This window comes from Gordionus sp. m RMFG-2023, chromosome 3, assembly GCF_954871325.1.
Source record: "Gordionus sp. m RMFG-2023 chromosome 3, tfGorSpeb1-WG-v2, whole genome shotgun sequence".
Classification (NCBI taxonomy): domain Eukaryota; kingdom Metazoa; phylum Nematomorpha; class Gordioida; order Chordodea; family Parachordodidae; genus Gordionus; species Gordionus sp. m RMFG-2023.
This window is the reverse complement of record NC_088777.1, coordinates 39,878,757-39,901,457: the sequence shown is the minus strand read 5'-3', so window position 1 is coordinate 39,901,457 and position 22,701 is coordinate 39,878,757. Positions and strand designations below refer to the sequence as shown.

General features: G+C 26.8%; 1 protein-coding gene across 1 annotated transcript; it reads right to left on the bottom strand.

The window, feature by feature from the left end:
- Positions 1-1,623: 1,623 nt before the first annotated feature.
- LOC135926248 (rho GTPase-activating protein 44-like) lies at positions 1,624-18,818 on the bottom strand. The gene is made up of 16 exons (XM_065462052.1): positions 18,800-18,818; positions 18,643-18,686; positions 18,459-18,600; positions 12,999-13,075; positions 11,251-11,362; positions 11,098-11,174; positions 8,094-8,214; positions 7,938-8,006; positions 7,793-7,874; positions 7,607-7,734; positions 6,243-6,357; positions 5,697-5,928; positions 5,332-5,448; positions 5,131-5,210; positions 4,378-4,966; positions 1,624-2,552 (listed from the first exon to the last, which is right to left on the bottom strand). The coding sequence occupies exons 3-16, from the start codon at positions 18,498-18,500 to the stop codon at positions 2,327-2,329; spliced, it is 2,067 nt and encodes a 688-aa protein (XP_065318124.1). The 5' UTR covers positions 18,501-18,600; positions 18,643-18,686; positions 18,800-18,818; the 3' UTR covers positions 1,624-2,326.
- Positions 18,819-22,701: the final 3,883 nt, after the last annotated feature.

The window sequence follows — 22,701 nt, the reverse complement described above, 5'->3', positions numbered from 1 at the left end:
GGTTAGTAAAAAGCCCTATTTGGGTTCATTTTTAAAAACAGCCCGATTAAGATTTTATCTAAAATATCTTGTGTAAGCCTCAAGATTTGGCAAGTAGAAGCCAAATCTTTCTGTTTCTGCCATCTATGATCAAATTTTTATGATTGGGCAGGTGGGAGACTTAAAAAAATTCTAAATAACATTCGTCCGGGGACACAGACCTTCATAGGCTCAAATTTTTTGATCAGGCTCGGCCCAGGAAAAGGCCCGGCCCATATTTAACATTTAAAAAAATTCCCAAACCTTATTAAGTTTAAAAAATTTTCTAATCTTAATCGGACCGTTTTTATAAATCTACCCAAATCGAGTTTTCAGAATAATTTAATGTGTATTTTTTTTGTTACATAGTGAGTTGCCAAATATTTCATTTCAAGATTATTGTTACATGTTGGTAACATGTAATATATAATAATGTTTTATTTCAATTTAAAGTTTAATGTTAATAAAGGCATTCTTTATTTATTATTATCTAAAGCGTTAATATACATGTCCATTTAAATGTTTACTGTTTAAGGCAATAATTGTAGATCGTGATATGAAAATTGGACATTTAGATATATTAAATTTGTTTAATTTTGATACATATATATGTATTTTAAATGAAAAAAATATAGAATAAAACTTTTTATTTAAATAAATAATGTTATCATCGTTTCTGTATCTCAAGACCGTTATCAACTACAGATTCCAAAACTTTTATCGACCAATTCTCAGTGCAAGGCCACCCCACTTGCATTAATTTATTAATGTATTTCAGTTCCCAATAATGATCTGTCTGCCCATATGTCAAATTTGAGCCAGAAAATTAAATGCGTCTATTATTAAAAAATTTGATATATTCTTTATGTTTATTTTATTTAGATCTCTAAAAATTGTGTAACAAGCTAAATATTTTGAGATCTAATCGATCCCAGGATCAAAACTTCCTTTTAGATTATTTCTTTCAATGGTGAATTTTTTTTCTCCGAATTGCATTGAATGCGATTTTTTTGATTAGATTTCGATAGCAAATATATAAATTTTTCAAAAATGCGGATTCGAAATTCCCATGGAGTATAAATCTTTTTTTAAATTGATGAGTAAGACTTGAATTTAATTTTAAAAAATTATTTTATTTATCTTATGCGTAAAATATCATTTTTTATTCAAAAATTGATGAATAGTAAAAAAATTACGACCCTTTTTCAAGCATCTACAATCTAGACAGTTTGTCTAAATTAAGATCGCCATTCCTTGGATCATGATCCTTTAATTACTCTGTATATTAGGAATAAAATAAGGCTTATTATTAAAAAAAAGGAACTCATTAAATTTGATCAACAGATATAGTTAAATTTAATCTTTTTATATATTAACACAATTTACCCATTTTAACAGAATTTACGGTTTTTTTTACCCAAAATGACTTCTGCAACAAAAAATCGCACATACTTACTTTAAGCATTCAACCTACGATCGGTATACAGATCTAGATATATAAAAATATCGGCCTTTTAAAAGTTCTGAATCTAAGAGTAAGGCAGAAGAACATAATTTAATTGATCATGTAAACAAATTTATTTATTTTTACACATTCTACACAAATTTCTATAAATATTAGATAAAGCGCATTATAAATAAAATAAATAATATTTTATCACAAAAAACCTATAAAAATATTTGATTTAATTTTTAAAAAAATAGAGTTGATGATGAGCTTGCATTTAAACGAATGCAAGTCCTTTCCTTAGGTCGTATTTAGTTTCATATAAAAAAATAAATATTTTAAAATTTATCATTTAAAAAAAAATAATTACGTTTTTAAAATAGATAGAAAAATGAATAAAATTATAACATTTTAAAAACTAAAGAAAAAAAACACCATGCGTATTCTCTCAAATTTGACTGAGAGTATATCACAAAGAAATATTGCCCATAATTAATGCGAACATTAATATTATGTTATGTTTTTTTTTTAAAGTTGACTTGATAAAATAAATATACAAATGTCCAAAGCTAAATATGTAGATCAATTCGTTATAAAATGATACATAAATAAATTAATTTAAAAAAATTCTTTTTTTTAATACAAACAGAGGAATGTAAAAAAAAATACATTTTAAAATTATAATATAATAATAATAAAAATTTGTGATGTATATTTTGTGTTTTTTTCTCATCATTTGAAACTTTTCCTACCTTTACGTCTTACCCATAACAATTTAAATGAATATAAATTTAATAAATATTCTTTGATAATTTGAAAAACGATAATTAGACTTAAAAAAATATGCTCCAGAAACAACAACTACGCATTCTGATAATGTAAAGTTTCTTTGAGCTGTCTTAATTTAGGCGGAGGTGGTAGACTAGGTTTAATCTTGCAACACCGGGCTATTTGTTGTGCGGGTAATAATGTATCGCAATTATCAAAATTTTCTTCCCGCGCTAGGGGGCAGCTCGATAACGGAATAGGAGGAGGCGGCGGCGGAAGGCTAATGGATAAGTCTCGATGTGATTTTAGCTTTCTTTGACTTAAGATATGTCAAATATGATAAAATAAAATTTCAAAAAATTTTTCTTCGATACTGTGAATTGGAGCTTATTACCTATTATCCAACTATATTAACGAGTTATGAATTAGGTCCATTCAAAAACGAATATGAATCGAATAATAATTATTCGTATTATATATTTTTTTAAAAAGAATTGAATATGAATAATTCAATACTCGATACATATTCGTTTTGGAAAGCAATGAATAATTATCGATTTTTAAACAACAAATAATTTATTTTAAGCTGTTATGTTCGCTATCACAGGATTGTACCGTTCTTTCGAACAAATTCTCATTCAAAACGAGCTTTTATTAAAAAAAAATTTACACTAAACTTATCATTAATTCATTAAAAGTTGGTGAAATATCTATAAAATTATTTAAAAAATGTCCAAATATATTTATTTTCTTAAAATAATTTTGTGTATCAATTTTATTCGCATAAAAATGTAATATAAAATAATCGAAATATTTTTTAAAAGAATATCTCTGTAAACTTATTTTTGAATAAAAAGAAAGTTGTGATTTTTATATAAAAGAAAACTCAGAATCCTTATTTTTTAAGAGGATTATTTTGCTTTATAAGATTTTGAAAGTAATATAGAATAAAATTCTTATAATGAAGGAGTTTTAAATGAATAACATTAAGTAATTTTATTTTCTAAAAAGACCATAATAAGTCATTTTAAAAAAACTAAAAGGAAATTTATTCATTGATATCGCTTTATTTAAATACCAAATTTATTATTTACAAGCGTATAGTTTCTAATCAATGATTAACTAAATAAAAACCGATAATCATAAAATGGGGAAATTTTTCATGCTTTACTTAAGTCTCCAAAATTGAAATATAGGTTAAAACGAATCTTAGTTTGCATACAAAATTTACGAAAAATTGAAAGTAGTTGCTTAATCATGATCGATTTGTTCGATATTCCGACACGAGACAATTTACAATTTAATTATAAATTCTTTTCCGAAATAACATATTTTTGACATAATAAATAGTTAAACAAACAAATTTCTTTTTTTCGAATAAAATAAATTGAATGTAATTATTATATGATGAGCAAAGTAAAGGTTATTGGCCTTTTCTGAAAATAACTAACTAGACCCTAGTTTTGAAAAATGTTTAATTTTAATTTTACACTGTCTATGATATAGAACAGCACCAGACCGTTAAATCACGAATTGTAATTTTTACTCCTATTCGCCATTTCTAATCCGATAGAAGAGATGTTTAACAAGCTAAATTTGTGAGAAAAGGAGGACAAAGTAACGAAAGTGTTAAAAAGAATTAAAGATCTGCAAATCACGGCCCAGCCCGGCCCGAGCGGGTTTCGGACCGGGTCAGGGTTAAATTTTTAAATATATCACTACATTTTGTCAAATAAATTATTTTAAAATTTTATATAAATTTTTGGGAAACTATTTTAATCATTTTATGTATATGTTCGACCAAATTTTATTGAATTAATAAGTTAGAAAAATGCGCTATTTAAAATGGACTTAGTAAGAACGTTAAAAATAGGGATATTGATATATTTCATCAATTTATGTTCGAATTAAAACGAAATAGAATATTTAAAAAATGTTGTTTACATATTTTCTTGTTCACTTAACTTAATGCGAGTTTCTGTTCGAAGAAAACGGAACCTTGTAATACAGTTGACTTAAAGCAGTAATATAAAATTAGATAACTAAAAACTCAATATATTTTAAATGTAATATAATCAAAAAATAAAAGTTCTAACTATCCATATTCAACTTTTATTTAAAAATTATCTGTTTTGAAATATTACTTATCACCCGTACGATGGAGCGTATCGCCAGCGCAAGAATTACTAAGATTTATGCTTTCGTTCGAATTGTAATGATGATGTGTTACGGGAGATTGTGTGGAATATGACTGCGAATGAAAAGTAGAAGATGGGATTCCCAGACACGCGAATGAGGTATTGTTCAATAACTCGTGGCTACTGTGATACATGATACTGTCCTTGTTATGAACCTTAGGGGTAGCTTTGCAGGAGCGCGTTGAAGAAGAAAATGTGGAGTCGAATTGGTGGTCATTAGATATAGTTGAATGCGTGGAGGATGGTTTAGAACCATTGGAGAGAGATTTTTTGTATTTTTTTGAGAGATCAACTTGGGAATAGATGGCCCGATTATTTTGGGGATTTCGAAAATCGCTTTGTTGGGGGGTTTGGTTCAAGGAATGGCAAGTGTGTCGGGTAATACTGTGTTCTTTGTCATTGACATCGAGGTTTATAATATTATTATTATTATAACTACCGGGTTCTGGGATAGAATGGGCGAGATTGTTGTCGAGATGATTATTGCGAAAAAGATTAACGGGTTTGGAATTGTCATAATTTTTGAAGTCTATTTCTTTATGTATTTAATTATATATTTTTTTAAAAATTTTCTTCGATGAATACGAAGGAAAAAAAATATGAACAATGTCAAATGTCAAAAAATAGTATGTCGAGTTTTGGTTATCTGATAGTGTAAGAATTTTTTTAAGAAAAAAAATTAAAGATTTTTCTTCTTACTTTCGGGAAATAATGCATTGCAATTCACGATTAGAAATTCGGCGATTGAATTTTGTACATTGGTATTCGAAAGATCCATCCTACGCAATTATAATATAATAACTAAGCTTTCACATAACATTGGATATTTAAAAAAATATGCGTATTAATAATAAAAGTTATTCTCATTTTTCTTTAAAAAAAATCATCTATTTCAGTTACCTTAAATCCATGTGCTTCCACAATAGATTAGGCCCTAAAACAATAGCTAAATTAGAGCTAGTCATCAAATTAACGTCCGAGTGATCAACTATGAGAGACATAAATTGAATCAGATACCTAATATAAATACAATGATATAAAATTGCCTTTATAAAATATTCATAATTATATTAATAGGGTTAAATTAAATAATTTAATACATTCGTGCTAAAGTTTAGTTTTGATTAATCTTAAAATGAACCCCCCCCCCTCCAACAAGAAAATAATTTATATTACACTTGCATAACATTTTAGACATAAAGGAAATGATATTGTATATTGATCGTGTTATAACTTTAAATAATTATCTTAAAAAATTTAATAACCTCAGGTTGTCAAGATTAGCTTTTGGCAATCGTTTGAGCAGGCTGGCAAACACTGCTAATTTATTTTCCCGTAATAACGTCTTCTCCTTTCCCTCATTTTCGCTATTGCGTTCATTGATTTCTTTATCCCCAAAGCTGTTTTCTTCCATTTTACCGGCGTTTGACCACTCATCGTAAAGCTTGAATGTGAGCAATGGTTCGGGCAACTCTCTTAAATAGAGTTTTAGTATACCTTAGACATGATATTTTTTTTTTTAAAAACATTAACATTTATATTTTATCGTTTCGAATCAATGATTTAAACCAGAACACATATCATGACATTTCTCAATGACCTAGAAATGAAAAACGTTAAAAGAGGCGAGGGGACTTTATGGTCACATAATCGCGCTATCTGCGTATTTTTCAGGCGCGTAAACCTAACTAGCAGATTGATTTGTGTGACAAAAAGAGATTGATATAACTTAAAAAAATATAATTTTAAACAATTATAGAGATTTCTTTAATTGAAGTATTAATTTAACATTATCGCTTTTTTTGTTAAACCGGTAATAACGTGAGGATCTTGTATAAATTCTTGCATGTCTACCGGTGATCCCGAATCGAAAGCGGATTTCAATTTTTTAATTTTGGGAGAACTACCTGTCATACGAAACAAGCCCTTATTTAAAAATAAATAAATAAAATAATCATTATTTTAGTGATAATGTCACATGCCACATAAAAAAATTTTAAGTATATTATGCTGGCTTTATTATAAATATTAAGTCATCCACAAAAATGATTAACTAATGCTCCTAAAGAATTATTCGTTAATTCGAATTAGAAAATTTTAAATTTAATATATTAGAATCTGTGATTTTTTATTCTTATTTTGCTTTGTCTACAATAAATTTCACCTATTTTTTTTTATACTGATGTATTCTACTTAGTAATTCAATTTATTATTATATGCCAGAGTGGAGAAAAGATGAGCCTAGGAACAATATATATATGCATTTCAATTATAATATTAATTATTTATTATTTTATACATCTTTTTTAGTCACATAGTGTCCTTTCAAAGGACATGGTGTCATTTTTCAATATAAATTAGATGGCGATTACTATGCTTTGAAATAAAAGTCATTATGTGACTTTGAAAAAAAGTTATCAATTATATTTATTTTTGGATATTTAAAAAAACTACAAGATTCATAAAACTTCAAGTTTTTGTTTTTTAAAAATATTAAGTTTAGTTTTAAAAAATTGTTTATAATTTTATTTTGTTTCTCTTGTTAATCAAAAATGAAAAAAAAAGAAAAATAATTTATTTGATGAAGGCAATGCACGTTCAAAAAATATTTATTTATGATTAACGTGTGTGCGGCGGCGTTAGGCCTAATATATTAAAAAGGAATTACAATTATCAAAGTATAGACGTAGTTTTGTATAAATGAGATTTTTGAAAAATTAGGCAAACCTAACCTAATTCAAACTAGTGAGCTGCATCGGGTCTAATTTTTCAAGTCCGGCCCGAAATTTTTTAAAAAAAGTTATGCCGTCCCGGCCCGAACCCGATTTTTTTGAAAGGTTTTGCCGAGCCGACCTGATTTCATTTAAATATAGAAATTAATTTTTTTTAAAAATTATAATTACTCAAAATAAAAGATATATGTCATATGGCGTCTAGTTTCTATAAATAAAATCAAATATTTTTATTTTACATAAAAAATTCTACATAAAATTGATAAATTTAGATATATTTTAAAAATTAAGACCCCACCCAAACCGGCCCGAATTTCTTTAAAAATATTAGGCCCGAACCCGATTTTTCTTTGAAAAGGCCCGGCCCTGCTTTTGCAGATCTCTAATTCAAACTATTTTATGTGATTATATTAAAAATGGGTGATATATTTTTTTTAACTTACAACTTCATCCAAGCCTATCTCTAAAAGTATATTGATGCAATCTTCGATAATAGGAGAAACGAAACTGTTTGTAAGATCTAAATATTCTTGTAAAGGGCAGCCGAACGCGGGTTTAATGTAGGAAGAACCTAATAGTTTATAATTTTCGCATTTCAAACATTTCTAAAAATAATACTAGAATTTTACTTATATAATCACGGGCTTTAGCTAAAATACTGTCAAGAGTAGTAGATAAACTTTTGTGACATTCTATTTGAGCTTCTAAAACCTAATCCATTCGATGATTTAAACAAAAAAATGAATTAAAATCGTTCTAAAAAAATTTGTATACGTTCAATAGGATATTCGAAATTTCCCCTTCTTTCGATAAAAACTTGAACATTTCAGTGGTGTAGGCATCCTAAACAAATGTAAAATATTAAAATAAAATATTTTCAAATTTTAAACGAAAAAAGTATCTAACAAAAAAAATAATAATATTAATTACTTTGATATGATCAAGTTTATTGCAGGCGTCTATATAATCATCCTTAAGCGAATCAATTTTGGTGGCATTGCTTTGAACTTCATTAACGGAACAATAGGACCTTCTCAACATTTCATTATACCTTATTTATTTTGATAAATACAAATATATTATTGATTTTTTCTAATATATAATAAATAAATAAATAATGTTATATATTTTAGGAATTTCACAAATTTTTAGAATTTAGCCATATTATATATGTTTAGGACCAAGTTATAAATAATTGATAGCGCACGTTTTTTTTGAAAGACCTGATGTTGCCAAAATCGGTTATGGTCAAACTCAGGAAAATTGCTGTTACAATTAATTTATTAAAATTTTTATTCCTCTATTTCAATTACATGACCTGTCAGAATTGACAGATTTTTAATATAATTAATTAAATTTTATATGTCTCAAACCTTTAATTAACCCTAACCCACATCCAATCTTTGATCCTACTCCTTACCTCAGTATAAATATATCTCATCCAATGAAAAAATTTTTTTTACTAATTACGATTCCGGCAAAATTGGGACTTTCAAAATTTAAAAAAACGCGTCCTAATAGATTATTTAAGTTTTAAACTTTTGATAAAAACCCGAGTCATTGAAGCATAGCCCTGTAATTTGCCAAAACATAAAATAACCTTTATTATTTACAGTTGGCACTTGAGCCTGAACCTCTAAAAAAGGGATGCAAACCGGTTTGAATCTTTGAAAATATAACTCTTTTAAAATGATTGATAAGTATAAGTAGCTATATGTTTTGTATATTGCTATTTGACGATTCCAGTTCGTAGTGCTTTTCAGTCAGAATGTCGAACCGAACCGATGTATTGTAATATATATTTTTATATACGGCTGAGCTGAACCAAACCTCTTTTTTAAAAAAATTTACAGGGATAACCGAGTCTTTATAAACGGTTTCTTCTTCTCCGTTTTATGGTGATTTTCAGGTTTACCCAGGTAGGCCAGTTTTACCTCTCATTTTTCTTTACCCTTTTTGACGGCCGTGAGCATAAATATTTCTAAGATTCACGCTCCTCATATCCACCGCTATCACATTTGTCCACGTCATCTTTGGCTTTCCTCTAGATCTTGATCCTCCTACTTCCATCAAGATGCATCCCTTTACCCAGTCATCTTTTGTCATACGTTCCACATGTCCAAACTATCTTAGTCTATTTGTTCGCATTAACACCCAATCACTTCTATTCCCAATCTTGATCGCAATTCCTTGCTAGTTTTTCTCTCTCTCAGAGATACTCCACACATCCATCTAATTATCCTCATCTCTGTTCTTTCTAATTTGGATTCGTGAGTCGCTTTCATTGCCCATGTTTCGCCGCCATTAACTAAACAACTCCTCACACAGCTTTCGTAAATTTTCCCCTTTAAATTCAGAGACTATTTTATTTGTTAGAATAGATGACATCTCTCTAAACTTCTTCCATGCTTGCCTGACCTTTACAACAACAGCAGAATCTACACCACCATCTGCGTTTAACATATCACCCAAATAACAAAACTTATCCACTTTCCCTAGGGTTAACCCATTGCCAATATCCAGACTACACATTATTTGTACCCCTTTTATGCACGTTCTACAAATCGGCTAAAGGATAACTTTTCCCCTTGTATACTGGGATAATACTTCTTCGCCAGCCCTCGGAGAAGTATTATAGGATATTATCTTATAAATATTAAACAATGTAATTTAAAAAATTAGCCTTTTTTATAAATTGTTATCTTATCTTTAAATGTTTTTTTTAAATTTAATCTGCTATATATTATATTACTAATCATTTAAAATCATAAAATCAGAAACTTAGAGTAAAGAAAAGAAAACATATAAGGTGATTTCTATTATTCTCTCTTAAAATGCACTATTAAAATAAAGAAATTTAATTCAACTTTTGACAATTAGTTAATTTCTTCCACAAAATCAAGATAGATAAATCTAAAAAAAGACGTATTCTGTGCATGTCTTTATCTTGATCCCTAACTTTGATGAATGCAATTACACTTACTTCATTTTATTCCATTAGTGGTCAAAATAATTGTACTAAACCTTAGGAAAATTTTTTTAATCCGTATTACTAATGAAAGAAAATAAAAAAATAAAATATATGTCACTCGATACAAAACAAGAGCGATTTAATAGATACCACCAAAACGCATTTATAAAAAACATCAATATTCTTTATTGGGACGGAAGAAAATTAGAGTAACCTGAACCATATCTATTTTAGTAACAATCATCATGTATGTCCCAGTTATAAAAATTTTGGTCGAAAGATCATTTTTCAGGATTGAGATATAATATTCTAACACCAGAGGGAACACGAATAGACATTAGATGATATTTTACTTATACGCATGATTTTATATACAAATAAAATTCCGACCAAGCTTAAAAAACTTTTATAATTTTACTTCCTCAAACCCGAATTGAATCGGCACTCTACCCACATTCATAAAATCTATTCTTTTTCCTTATAGATAGAATTTTATAAAAAAAAAATTTTTAATAGTATTTTTAGGAAAAATATATTTATCACAATTTTAGGCATATTTGTTTGTCCAAATAATAATATAAACTAAACATATGTTGAGTTATGTTGCATAAATTTTAGTGATTATATTTTCAAAAAATATGCTTCTATATAGTTATAATAAAGAAAAGGTTTTGACCAGTTTTTAGAGGTTCTAAACCTAACCCGATATTTGTTGAGGTTCGAATTCCTGCCCCTATAACATATACATAGTATAATACATCCTATTAGTAAGATCGGGATATACTATCCACTGCAAAATTTGCTATTCTTTTTGAATTACCCTTTTTTATATAAATTTTCTTTAAATATAATTTATAAGAATTTTAATAAAAAAAATTGGTTTGATACCGCCATTTGATTTGGAAATTACTCTACTGATGTGATATAAAATTATGTATATTATTTATGTGCATTAATAACAACCTGGTTTTACATATATCCATTTCCAGTGTCTGCCTATTAAGTTGTTTTTTGAACTTATTGATTACTGGAAGGTAAGTCTAAATATGAATAAAAAAAAGGACAAAAATTAAATTTCGAATAATATTTTCAATTTTTTTTATAAAACAAATTTACTTCTAAAAGCATATTTAAAGGCTGAAACACTTTCATTTCAATGTCCAATTCGTATTGCAAAGTGTCTTTACCTATGTGACTCATGGCCTCCCCGCAATATCGTAACGCGCTCCTAAAAATTTAAAATCTTATTCAATAAATTTACTAAAAATAATAAAATAAATCTCTTTCTTACTTTTAGCTTTTTATTAACTAAAATTTTGGGGCTATGGAAAACTGTTCACGGATTGTACAGTATTTAACTGTGTAAAGTTTAATTTAAACTATTAGTTTCATTTCAAACTTAAAATAATATTTTTTTAAACGATCTATTACAATAATGAGATTTTTTTTAAAAATATTATTTTTATCGAAATACTCGTTTGTGACATTCTGACCTTTTAGGACCGGCTATCGTATCGAGTAATAAAAATATTGCGTATAAATTTTCAATGTTTAAAAATAATGCTTTATTTCTTATCAACTAATAAATTATTATATTTGATAATGATCCAGTATTTACACTTGTACGGTCGATAAACTGTTCAATACTAATAACGTTTATTAAAATTTTATAGTTGCTTTTTTTTTAAAAAAAAACTATTAAAAATCGTTTATTTAAGGTTATTGTAATGATTTTAAAGTTTTTTTAAAAAATATATATAATGTGAATGCATTAAAATTCTTTTGATAAACTTGTCTTGTAAATGTTGAAATGTAACTCAAAAACATTTTTTATTTAAATATTTGATTAAAAAAGGAACAAAAATATAGGTTAGCGAAAATATCTAATTTATAAGAGAATCTATGAAGTTTCCTTACCATAATAGCAATGTACAGTATATTTTGGCATTAGCTATTTCAAAAAATTGGTATTTTCATCAGAGACCTGCAGAGGTACTATTTGCATGCACGGCCCGGATTTTTTTTTCAAAAAAAATTTTTTCAGCCTGGCCCGTTTTTAGACTCGGTTTGGGTATATTTAAAAAAATTAAAATACGGCCTGGCCCGTGTACCTGTGCTATGCCTGCAGGTCTTATTTAAATGAAACAAAAAGGACTATAAGATGATAAGGAACGTTGGCCAGCCTTAATATCATTAAAATATAGGCCCACCATGGCCTAAAATAGTATTAATTCTATATTTAATTTCCTATTTTGCTAGATTGTATATCACAATTATATAATGTTAAAAATCCCGATTTGGGTCTATTAAAAAGGGCCGGATTAAGACTTTAACCAAAATATAATTATGCAATCCTAGAGATTTTGCTCATAGATGGCAGAAAGGCTTGGACCTGTATTTGCCAAATCTCGAGGCTTAAATTATTATTTCGGCTAAAATCTTAATCAAGTCGTTTTTAAAGATCGGACTTTTCAACAATATTACAATTATAAAATGAAATTCAAAAAATAAGAAAAGTTTGTTTTTTTTAAATAAAGGAGGTGGGAAATAGTTACTATTCATTTTTTTCATATCATATTTTGTAATAAACTAAATTAAAATAGATGAATATTAAATTATCAAAATTATTTATTGAATTGCCTATTTAAATTTAATTAAAATATATATTTTGAGCTAGAGATGTATTTCCAAATTCTATTTTTTTAAAAGCAAGGCTTTTGACTCCCAAAATATCAAAAATCAATAATCTCATAAATAAGTTCCCCAAAGTAAACACCTCACCTAACCTTAGCTATATAAAGCATGTGACTTAATAATATTTATAAATCCTTCGAAAAATAAGAAGTTGTAAAAACATTTTTTACCCTAATGGGGTATTTTCGCCAACATTTGTGCTGAACTCGACCAAGGCGGACGATAGATATGTTTCCGGAATCTTTTTCTATAAATATAAGTGATAGAATAAATTATAATCATATTAATAATTTTTTTTGAAAATATACTTATTTCTTTTTGTAAAATCATCATTTTTTATCAGAAACTTATAAAAATTAAAACTAATTGAGCTTTATTTGCAATCAAAATTTGGAAACAGGAACCCTCGAAACGGGGGAAAATCTAGGAACAAGAACCTTCTTTTCTTTGGAGGGTTGTTTATTTGTTTTGTTTATTTTTGAGTTTGAAGCCGAAACCAAAACCCCCTTATTATTTTAATTTAAGGAACCCCATCCTTAAGAGGTCAAGTTGAGGTAAATATTTTTTTCTTTAAATATAAAATTTACTAACTTTACCGATTTCTCTTAATAAATCATTTTCATTAAATGATTTTTAATTTCTTACGTTAGCATAGCCAATTTTTAAATTAAGATTTTAGCCATAAAATTATTAAGCGAGCCTCGAGATTTCGTTATAGATGTCCAAACTTTTCTGCCAATATTTGTTGGCTAAAATATTGGATTAACCATTTTTAAAAATTGAGCCGTTTAAACAATACTAAACTTTAGCCTCATATAAAAATATGAAGTTATTTAAAGAAGATTTTTTAAATTTAAATTTGGCGATAGAAATAAATTCAGTTGCAAAAGATTTAGCTAGCATAAAACCATATTTCAATTTTACAATTATATTCCAGTTGTATTTTTATTTGGGGATGAGCTGGTTCATAGGATCAGGTCTAGGTTAGTTTTGTTAAACGGCTCGATTTTAAAAAATGGCTATCCAAATAGCCAAAAAATATTATGCAAGCCTGGAATTTTTCTCATAAATGGCCGAAAAGTCTGGATATCTATTAATGAAATCTCGAGATTCGTTTTATTTTGGCTAAAATCTTAATTTAAAATTGGTTAATAGAGTCATTTAACAAAGCTAGCCTTGGTGATTTCCCTCTTATGAAATTTCAGTATATATTATATAACATTTAATTACAAGTCAGGATTGCTCAAAAATAATTACCTCAATTTCTCAATCACGTACTAAAAAATATTATTTTATTTAAATTTATCTCGACCTATTTCGACTAAATTAAGAATTTAGTCAACTACTATGTCCAAACATTTTAAAAAGAAATTCGTCTAACTCATATGTGTTCATTTAAAATATTATACGAACAGCATATGATTCCGAAAATTAGTTGCGTAACTAATTTAGTCGAATTTAGGACGAGGTATAAGAAAATCTAACAAATAATAAAATATTTTAAACCTTATTAATATGATTTTAATAAAAAGGCGTATAAAAATCTAAGTCTACTCGCTTCGCGTTCTCATACTAGTAAAAGAGATTTTTTAAAAAAATATTCAATGAACCATATTTAATAAAAAAAAATATTTTAGGAGGAAATTACATTATAGTGGGGAAAAGATATATAATCACATTTTGAAAAGAGATAAGGCATGAACTAGTAAACTAGGGCTTTAAAAACAAAAATCTGTAATTCAACTTTAAATCATAAAAAATCAGTTGATTTCATTTTTCGTGGTGATTAAAGTTGTTTTTAAAAAATATAATATTTTAAAATAGGCGGGCAAATGGCGCCGGCGAGATAAAAATTTTAACAATGGGTGCGGAAGGTGTGCTTTAAAATATTTATAGACGAGATGAGATGTTGTTTGAACCATCAAAGACCTATCGAGTATTTTTGCCCTGCTTAGATTTGAGCTTTTTTTCATTTTTATAAACGGTTTGTTACAGATATTTAAAATTATCGGTCTATGAGCATCAAATCAATGATAAATGATTGATATAATTTTAATTCATTTATAAAAATAAATTTTGTTCGACCCGGCCCGGGTTTTGTGAAAAATATTTTAGGACTGGCCTGGATTTGTAATTTATTTATAGACCGTGCCCGATCGAATATAAGGGTTGTGCCTGTTCCTGACCTGTCATTCTCAGAAAAAAATAAACAATCAAATTCACATTTTATAACAATGCGCAAGCGTGATAATTTTTTCCCAAAATTATGAGCAGGTGGGTTATATTTTTTAAAAGGAGGCGGGGGCATGAGGACTTCTGTAGGTTCCTCATTATTGCAATAAAAAAACATCGATTTATACTGGGACAGTGTAATTTTTGACAGTTTTGGAATCAATATATATTTATCGTTATCATCATTAACTATGTGTATTGTTTGCTTGCCTTATTGATCTATAATCTTGAAGAAAACTGTGTCACTCAATTCCGTAGCTTCCATTGATGAGGGCCTTTTCCCAGCGCAGTGTTTTAATAATAGTTGACAAGTGTTACGCCTCGTTCCAGTTCACTACCTTAATGCTGCTTTTAAAACGTTTTCAACGTAAAGCTTCTGGTTTTTAAATTTTAATAATGCAAGCGTTTCAAAAGCAGCGTTAACGAAGTGACTGAGGACGAGGCATGAGCCTTAGTTTTAAATTTAATTATATAGATCTGCATTCTACATTTCCCCAATTTGTCTAGTTTAAGGTTTTAAAAAAATAAAATTTATTAATTATTGCTATAGTAATAATCTTCTATAAGAGGTGTAAAATATCATATGCTTCTATTCCTTTGTTAATAATTTTTAAAAAAAATCATAAAACTACTACAATTTTATTTGCTGTAAATATGAATTCTCTGTTGACATGATCCAATAATGATCGTAATAATATAAAATAGAATATATGCCCAATATCTATTTATATATAAAAATCTGCAGGCATTTGCATAATATGATGCGTGAATAATAAGTAATTAAGTTAAATAATTTGTATAGTTGGGTAAGGGCAAAAAATTAGCCATTCGGCTAATTCCATAGGTACGTGCCGAAGGTCAGCTAAGCATTGAGGCGCGAGTTAATTTATTTTTGCTTTCTTCTAAAAAATAATAAATTTGAATGTATAAAGAATATGTTACACCATTATGTTACATAAATTCAGTATTTGAAAGAACCAAAAACTAGTCTCTAATTTATTAGCCCTTTTTCGAAAATGCTCATAATTTATGTATGTAAAGAAAAAGATTAATAGTTCGAATAAATCAGGAATATATTATAGAATATTTTTTTAAATTTATTTTAAAGTTGACATAATGTTTCTCTCACTGCAAAAAATCATATGAAAATGTTTCATATTTGTCTCACGTCTCATACACATGTTGACCAAAAAATGGTCACTTTGTAAAAGGTTCAATTATTACGTAGCAACTTTTACAACGCAGATATTATGTTTTTTAAAAAAAAATTAATTATCAGAAAACAATAAGACTCGATGATTAAACAAAATGAAAAACAGAATGTGTTAATTATTGATTTTTGTAGGGAATTTCAATTATTTTTTAAAAAATTAATCAAAAACGTAATTACATATTTATATTTATAAATATATTTACTATTATAAATTTAATATTTTTTCGGGAATTTTTTTTTAAGGAAAAGCGAGTTAGTTTGGAATCAACAGTTTTTTTTCTTTCGTTTTATAAATCGGATATTATTAGTAAATTGATTCGAAGATGTTTCGATATCCGTACCGAAAATAATTTTATATCGGCAGAACCCCGTTAAAAAATTTCGGGTATTACGGTCAAAAAATATTTTGTTTTCCGCCAGGGCGGGTCTTTGGACAGATCTCTAATATGATATACTTTATCACGTGCCATTTAATTCTTAAATTTCGTCCAAAATTTAGTTTTTGATTTATCAAATAATCTTACCGTTTGTTTGTATGCAAAAAAAATTAATATTTATGAATATTTTCTTCATTGCGTCTTTATAAATTTTTTTTAGATAAAAATAAATTTTTGGCTTAAAGGACGAGTTTTTTTTAGCTTTTTTTAAAAATATAAAATACAATTTTTATATGAGTTAACGCTTAAAATATTGTTTTTATTGAGAAGTGTATTTTTTTGTTGATGAAATATAAACAAATGTTTTATTTCATTCGTCAAAAACAAATGATAGTGTATTTACGCGAATGAATGAAAACCTTAGTGCCCAAACTAATGAACCGCGCGCTAAAAAAGTGAGAAAATCTATTAATAATTGAAATTTAATCCCCAATATTTTTCATAATTCCAACTAATATTACATAACACGCTTTTAACAAACAAAAAAAAATATAAAATAACTAACATTAAAAAAAGCGTATGTAAGTAATTCAGTTTTAGCCAAAAGTTTGATAGATAAAAAAAATTCAATAAATCGATATTTTATATCAGTACATTTTCTTTTCTATCCATTATATCTTGGTTGGTGCAATAATAAAAAAAATTTAGTGAAATAAAAGGCAGAGTAACAAAAAAAACGTTATGTAATTAGATTACAATGCTTTAGTATACTCCTAAATAATACATGCTTAGTTCTATATTAAGAGCATTAGTATCCTGAAAAATAAAAATAGGCTTTTAGCCAGATAAATTTTTTTAAAAAGCAAAATTTTGAACAATCGAAGTTAATCATATTGATGTCAAAGTAACCAAAATTGGAGTTTTTATGTATTTGATTTGAAATTAACTATTAAAAAAATTTAAGTAATTATTTATTTTCATATTGTTTTTGGTTAAGAGCTGATTTGTTTATTTGCAACTAATTTATATTTTATAGAATTTTGCAAGAAATTTTAAAATGATTTATTAACAATATAGTTTTTAATGTTTGATTTTTTAAAATTCCATATGTCATAGTTAATTAAAAAACTTCTTTTTTTTTCAAGAGCAAGAATAAATAAAAAATATTATAATAATTAAAGATGTTAAACTAAAATTTATATTTTAAAAAAAATGTCAAATAAAAATTTTAAAATAGACAATTTATATCTAATAAATTATTAATTTATAACCATATTATAAACAGGGAAATGTTTAAAATTTTTGTTGGTCCAGTGTGAAGATAATTTTGAACCCAAATTTACCCTAAAAAAGACTTTAATATCAATTAAATGAATTGAGAAATTAAAATTAAACTTAGCAAAAATAAAAGCAAATTTGAATTGGCATAAAAAAGTAAATTTAAATAGTCATAAGAAAATAAAAATCATGTATTGTACCAAAATTTGGTGGCCTATAAATAAGTCTAATTTTAAAGACCTGGGGTTACCCTTCCCACTCCTCCATTTGCATGGGTCTGATTATGATTTGAAACTACTTGTAATTAATATCTTTGAAAGTGCTAAGTAAATGGTGTCTATAATAATATACTTTATATTAATTGTTCTCTTTTAAATTCCTGACAAGGTTTAAATTATTAGATTAAGTTTCCATAAAAATATGCCTATATACAAATATTTTTTTGTTTAAATATAAAATAAGGTATCTAATAATATATTGAATAAATTAAACCTTAATTTTCATATTAAAATTCATATAAAATATCTTACCAATCTTTTTTCCAAATCTGTCCCTTGACTGATCATGCACATTGATAATTTTTTTAAAACTGAATGGCTTGCATGTTTTATGTTATCAACACGTTTTTCAACGCCTAGTAAATCTTCAGATAATACCTCAGTTTTTTCTGCTCTGATAATAAATTCAGTTTATAAAAATCTCAATTTTAGTTACCTTCCAACAGTTTGATCAGCAAGGTGTTTCACTCGAATAAATTGCTTTTTCATTTCAGTTAATGTATTTAAAAATGATAAAATATAAATTAACTAGGATATAATAAAATAAATTGTAAAATTTCATGCTAAACTTTTTTAAAAAAAAATATGCTTACCCAACCCAAAAATGTGCATATAGTTTTGAACTATAAATTAATCAATAAAATAACCATACCCAATGACTAATAACATATTAGCTATTCATTTCTAAAATAAAAGTATTCTAAATATTTGGTAGTTATTCATTTTCTTTAATGTTTAATTATAATTTTAATAATTCAAATTAACTCGGGACAAGGGAGTTCTAAACTCTTCCAAGTGGGCCTAACTACAAGGAAGAAGGACATCTGGAATCAATCTTATCCATCAAATTCACCCAAAATTGGTGTTTTTTCTATAGTTTTGTAGGTACTTTTGAAAGGTAACTAGTTAAAGTTACAAGCTACATTCTATAAAAGGTAATTAGTTACACTTACTAGTTGTATTAATTCAAAAGTAACCAGTCCCAGATACATTTATAGGCAATTAATTTATAAATAATTTATAAAACCTATTATTCTTAACATAATTTTTTATACAAAATTTTTACAAATTTTAATTAAAGGAATTTGAAAGAAAAATATGATTTACAGGGATTGGGGATATTTTCAAATAGACAATATAAGAGCATTAATGTAAATAACATTCTTTATATTTTTCGTCATTCAATTCGAACATCATAGAAAAAAAAGTAACATTACCCCTATTTTTACCATTTATTCGAACAAATTCTCATTTAAAAAGAGCATTTGTTAAAATATATAACTTTCTACACTAAACAATTTATTCAATAAAATTTATGAATATCTATAAAATTCAGCAGAACATCTATAAAATTATTTTAAGAAATTCTAAAAGAATCCTGATATAAATGTTACGGATTTAACCGGAGGTGGACATGCTTCCATTGGAAATTTATATCGACTGATGAGAATAATCGAAGTCGACGTCCTGGATTACTTAACTATAGATCCTGAGTTTAGGTTAACAACTTCGGTACTGATAGGATAGAACAGCCTCAAATCACAAAAAAAGGCTTCTGCCCTAAAATAAATTATCGATAAATAAAGGGGAACACTTCAAGAACTAATTTTGGCGCCGTGGCAAGACTTTTGGCAGCCCAGGGCAAAAAATAATTTAGCGGCCCCTTAAAAAACACGATCTACCTAACCTTATTTGATAACTTTTGCAATAAGAACTAAAAACATAAATACTTTTAAACAGTTTATTCTTCAAAATAATAATGCTTCTAAACATAAAAATATTATCTCCTCATATAACCAAATATATTTACATACTATAATATAATATAAAAATATTTTAAAAAAAACATAACCTAAATAAAATATAAATTGGAATATAAACGTAAAACAAAATATAAGTGTTTAAGTAAAATAAGATAAATATTTTTCAAGATTATGAAAAATTTCGTGCAAGTAATAAAATGTTTTTCAATATTTTCTAAATAATTTAAAGTAAAATAAACAATGATATATTAAAAAAAATAAATAAACTAGTAATATTAAGAATATTTAACAATATTTAAATTTTAATCAAATGAGTTACACACATTATGCAATTTTATATATCCTCTGCCTTTTTATTTGTAAAAGAGGATATTATGCCAATATTAATCTAATGATAAGACGATATCATTTTCTCTTGAAATTAAAGAGAGTTTAACAAATCGTTAGTGTGCTATATACATTAGTGATCTGCATCGGGCCTAATTTTTCAAGCCCGGCCCGAACTCATAATTTTTTAAAAAAAATTTTGTCGGCCCGGCTCGAATCCAAAATTTTTTCTAAAAATATTTACCGACCCGATCCGGCCCGAATTTATTTAAATATAGAAATTAATTTTTATAATTACTCAAAATAAAAGACATATGTTATATATCGTTTAGTTTCAATAAATAAAATCAAATATTTTTATTCTACATAAAAAATTCAATATAAAATTGATAAATTTAGATATATTTAAAAAAAATTCCAAGGTCCAGCCAGGCCCGAACCCGATTATTTTAAGTAGAATTAGGCCCGAGTCCGGCTCGGCCCGCTAACTTTGCAGATCTCTAATATACATTATCGTATACAAGATTTAATTAATTTGAGCTTTGAGAGGCTGCGTTTAATGATGCCACTGTAATTAAAATGATTAAAATAATCATTAATAAAATTGATATATTTGGTAAAGCTTTATTTAACCAATTAATAATATAGCTTAAAATTTTAAATGAGATTTAATCCAATTAAAGTAATAGATCTTGCGGAAAAATATCACATTCTAACGTAACCTGATTTGTTAAATATTATTGACAAAGCTCGCTTTTAGGAGCATTTTTCCAATCTGGTATATTTAGACCTGTGCCCCGCCGGCTCACGCCGGCGCCGCCGGTATTTTTATTCACGCCGGAAAAGCCGCCGATTGAGATTAGCGGCGCGAGCCGGCTCGCCGCCGATTTTTATTATGGCGGCAGCGCAGCGTGCTTAATTTTTAGAAAGCATATTAATTATATTTATATATTAAATTATTATTATTTTAATTTGAATACTAACATTAAATCTAATTTATAATTTTTTTCTTTCCAGCCCTTGCTATTTTGATGTTTTTTAAATATCTTTTTAAAGTATTATTTAATATATAATTTTTTAAAACTTTATTAGAAAGTTAAAACTAAATCAAATTTATAATTTGTTTCATTCCAGCTCTAATTATTTTGTTTTTAAATATCTTTTAAAATATAAACTTAATATACAATTTATTAAATTAATTATGTAAAGCTTTATTTTGAAAGTTAAAACTCTATCTAATTTATAATTTGTTTCATTACAGCCCTAACTATTTTAATGTTTTTAGATATCTTTTTAATGTTTAAAATAAATATGAAATCTAATAGGGCGAAATTATGTTTTGATGTCTACTTAGATTTAATGCCATTTGATTCTATAAACAATAAAGGAATGACAGACTTTCTAAAGGTTTAAAATTTATATAAAATGATTAAAAAATAAATTGTTCAAAAATTAGAAATATAAGATAATTGATTCCTGGTCAGAATTGCCAAATAGGACAACCATTATTCGGGATGCACTAGATAGCGTCTACATGACAGGATTTTTATTGGATGCAAACCCCCTTCAAAAATCTTTGCCTACACCCCCCCCCCCTAAAAATAACCGCCGCCGATCATTATTCTAACCTATTTATTTATTGATACTCTTTTCAAAGAATTTATAAAGGATTACTTAAATTAATATATCTCTACTACCAACTATCGATATTTTGCAAATATAAAGAATTTATTTTTTAGATAATAAATTAAATTAAAACTTCCATTATTTACAATGAATTAATTATTATGCCATTATGAGCTTGCTGAAATATCTAAACTTTTTAAATTACATTTAAAAGGATAGTTTATTTGGGAAAAAATGTGTATGATTGTTTGCAATATATAGATTTGGTCGATGAATTATATTATAATAATACTATAATAAAAGTATTAATTTTTACAGCAATAAATTTTGTCCTATTTCATCTCAAAATTTAATAGATAACCCCCAAAAATTTATCCTACCCCAATTAAAGCAGCTTACCCCCTACCCCCTCAAAAAAATAGGATGCAAACTGTTCCTACCGCTTCCGCTCATGTAGACGCTGGAACTAGACGATGTTTATTTATCTATAAAGGCGCATGTTTTAAATTTGATTGACTCTGGACCAAAATTTTGTTCTATCACTTTTGATTTGTGGACCGATCATTTCAAGCGTCGAAATTATATCACATTAAGTCTTCATCATTTAGATGAAAATTTTGATTTAAAATATTTTACCCTCGACTATAAATATGTGACTCAAAAGCATACTAGGGAAACAATATTATCTGAGATTGATAGTATTGAAGAGGAGTTTCATTTAAAAGCCAAAATAATACAAATGGTAACTGATGCTGGGGCCAATGTCAAAAGAAGCGTCA

Coding starts and splice junctions, on each gene's coding strand:
- LOC135926248 (XM_065462052.1), bottom strand. CDS start 18,500: ATGTGCATGATCAGTCAAGGGACAGATTTGGAAAAAAGATTG. Junction 5,449..5,696: donor GCTAATCTTGACAACCTGAG/GTTATTAAATTT, acceptor TATTTATATTAG/GTATCTGATTCAATTTATGT. Junction 2,553..4,377: donor CTCCATCGTACGGGTGATAA/GTAATATTTCAA, acceptor ACATATCTTAAG/TCAAAGAAAGCTAAAATCAC.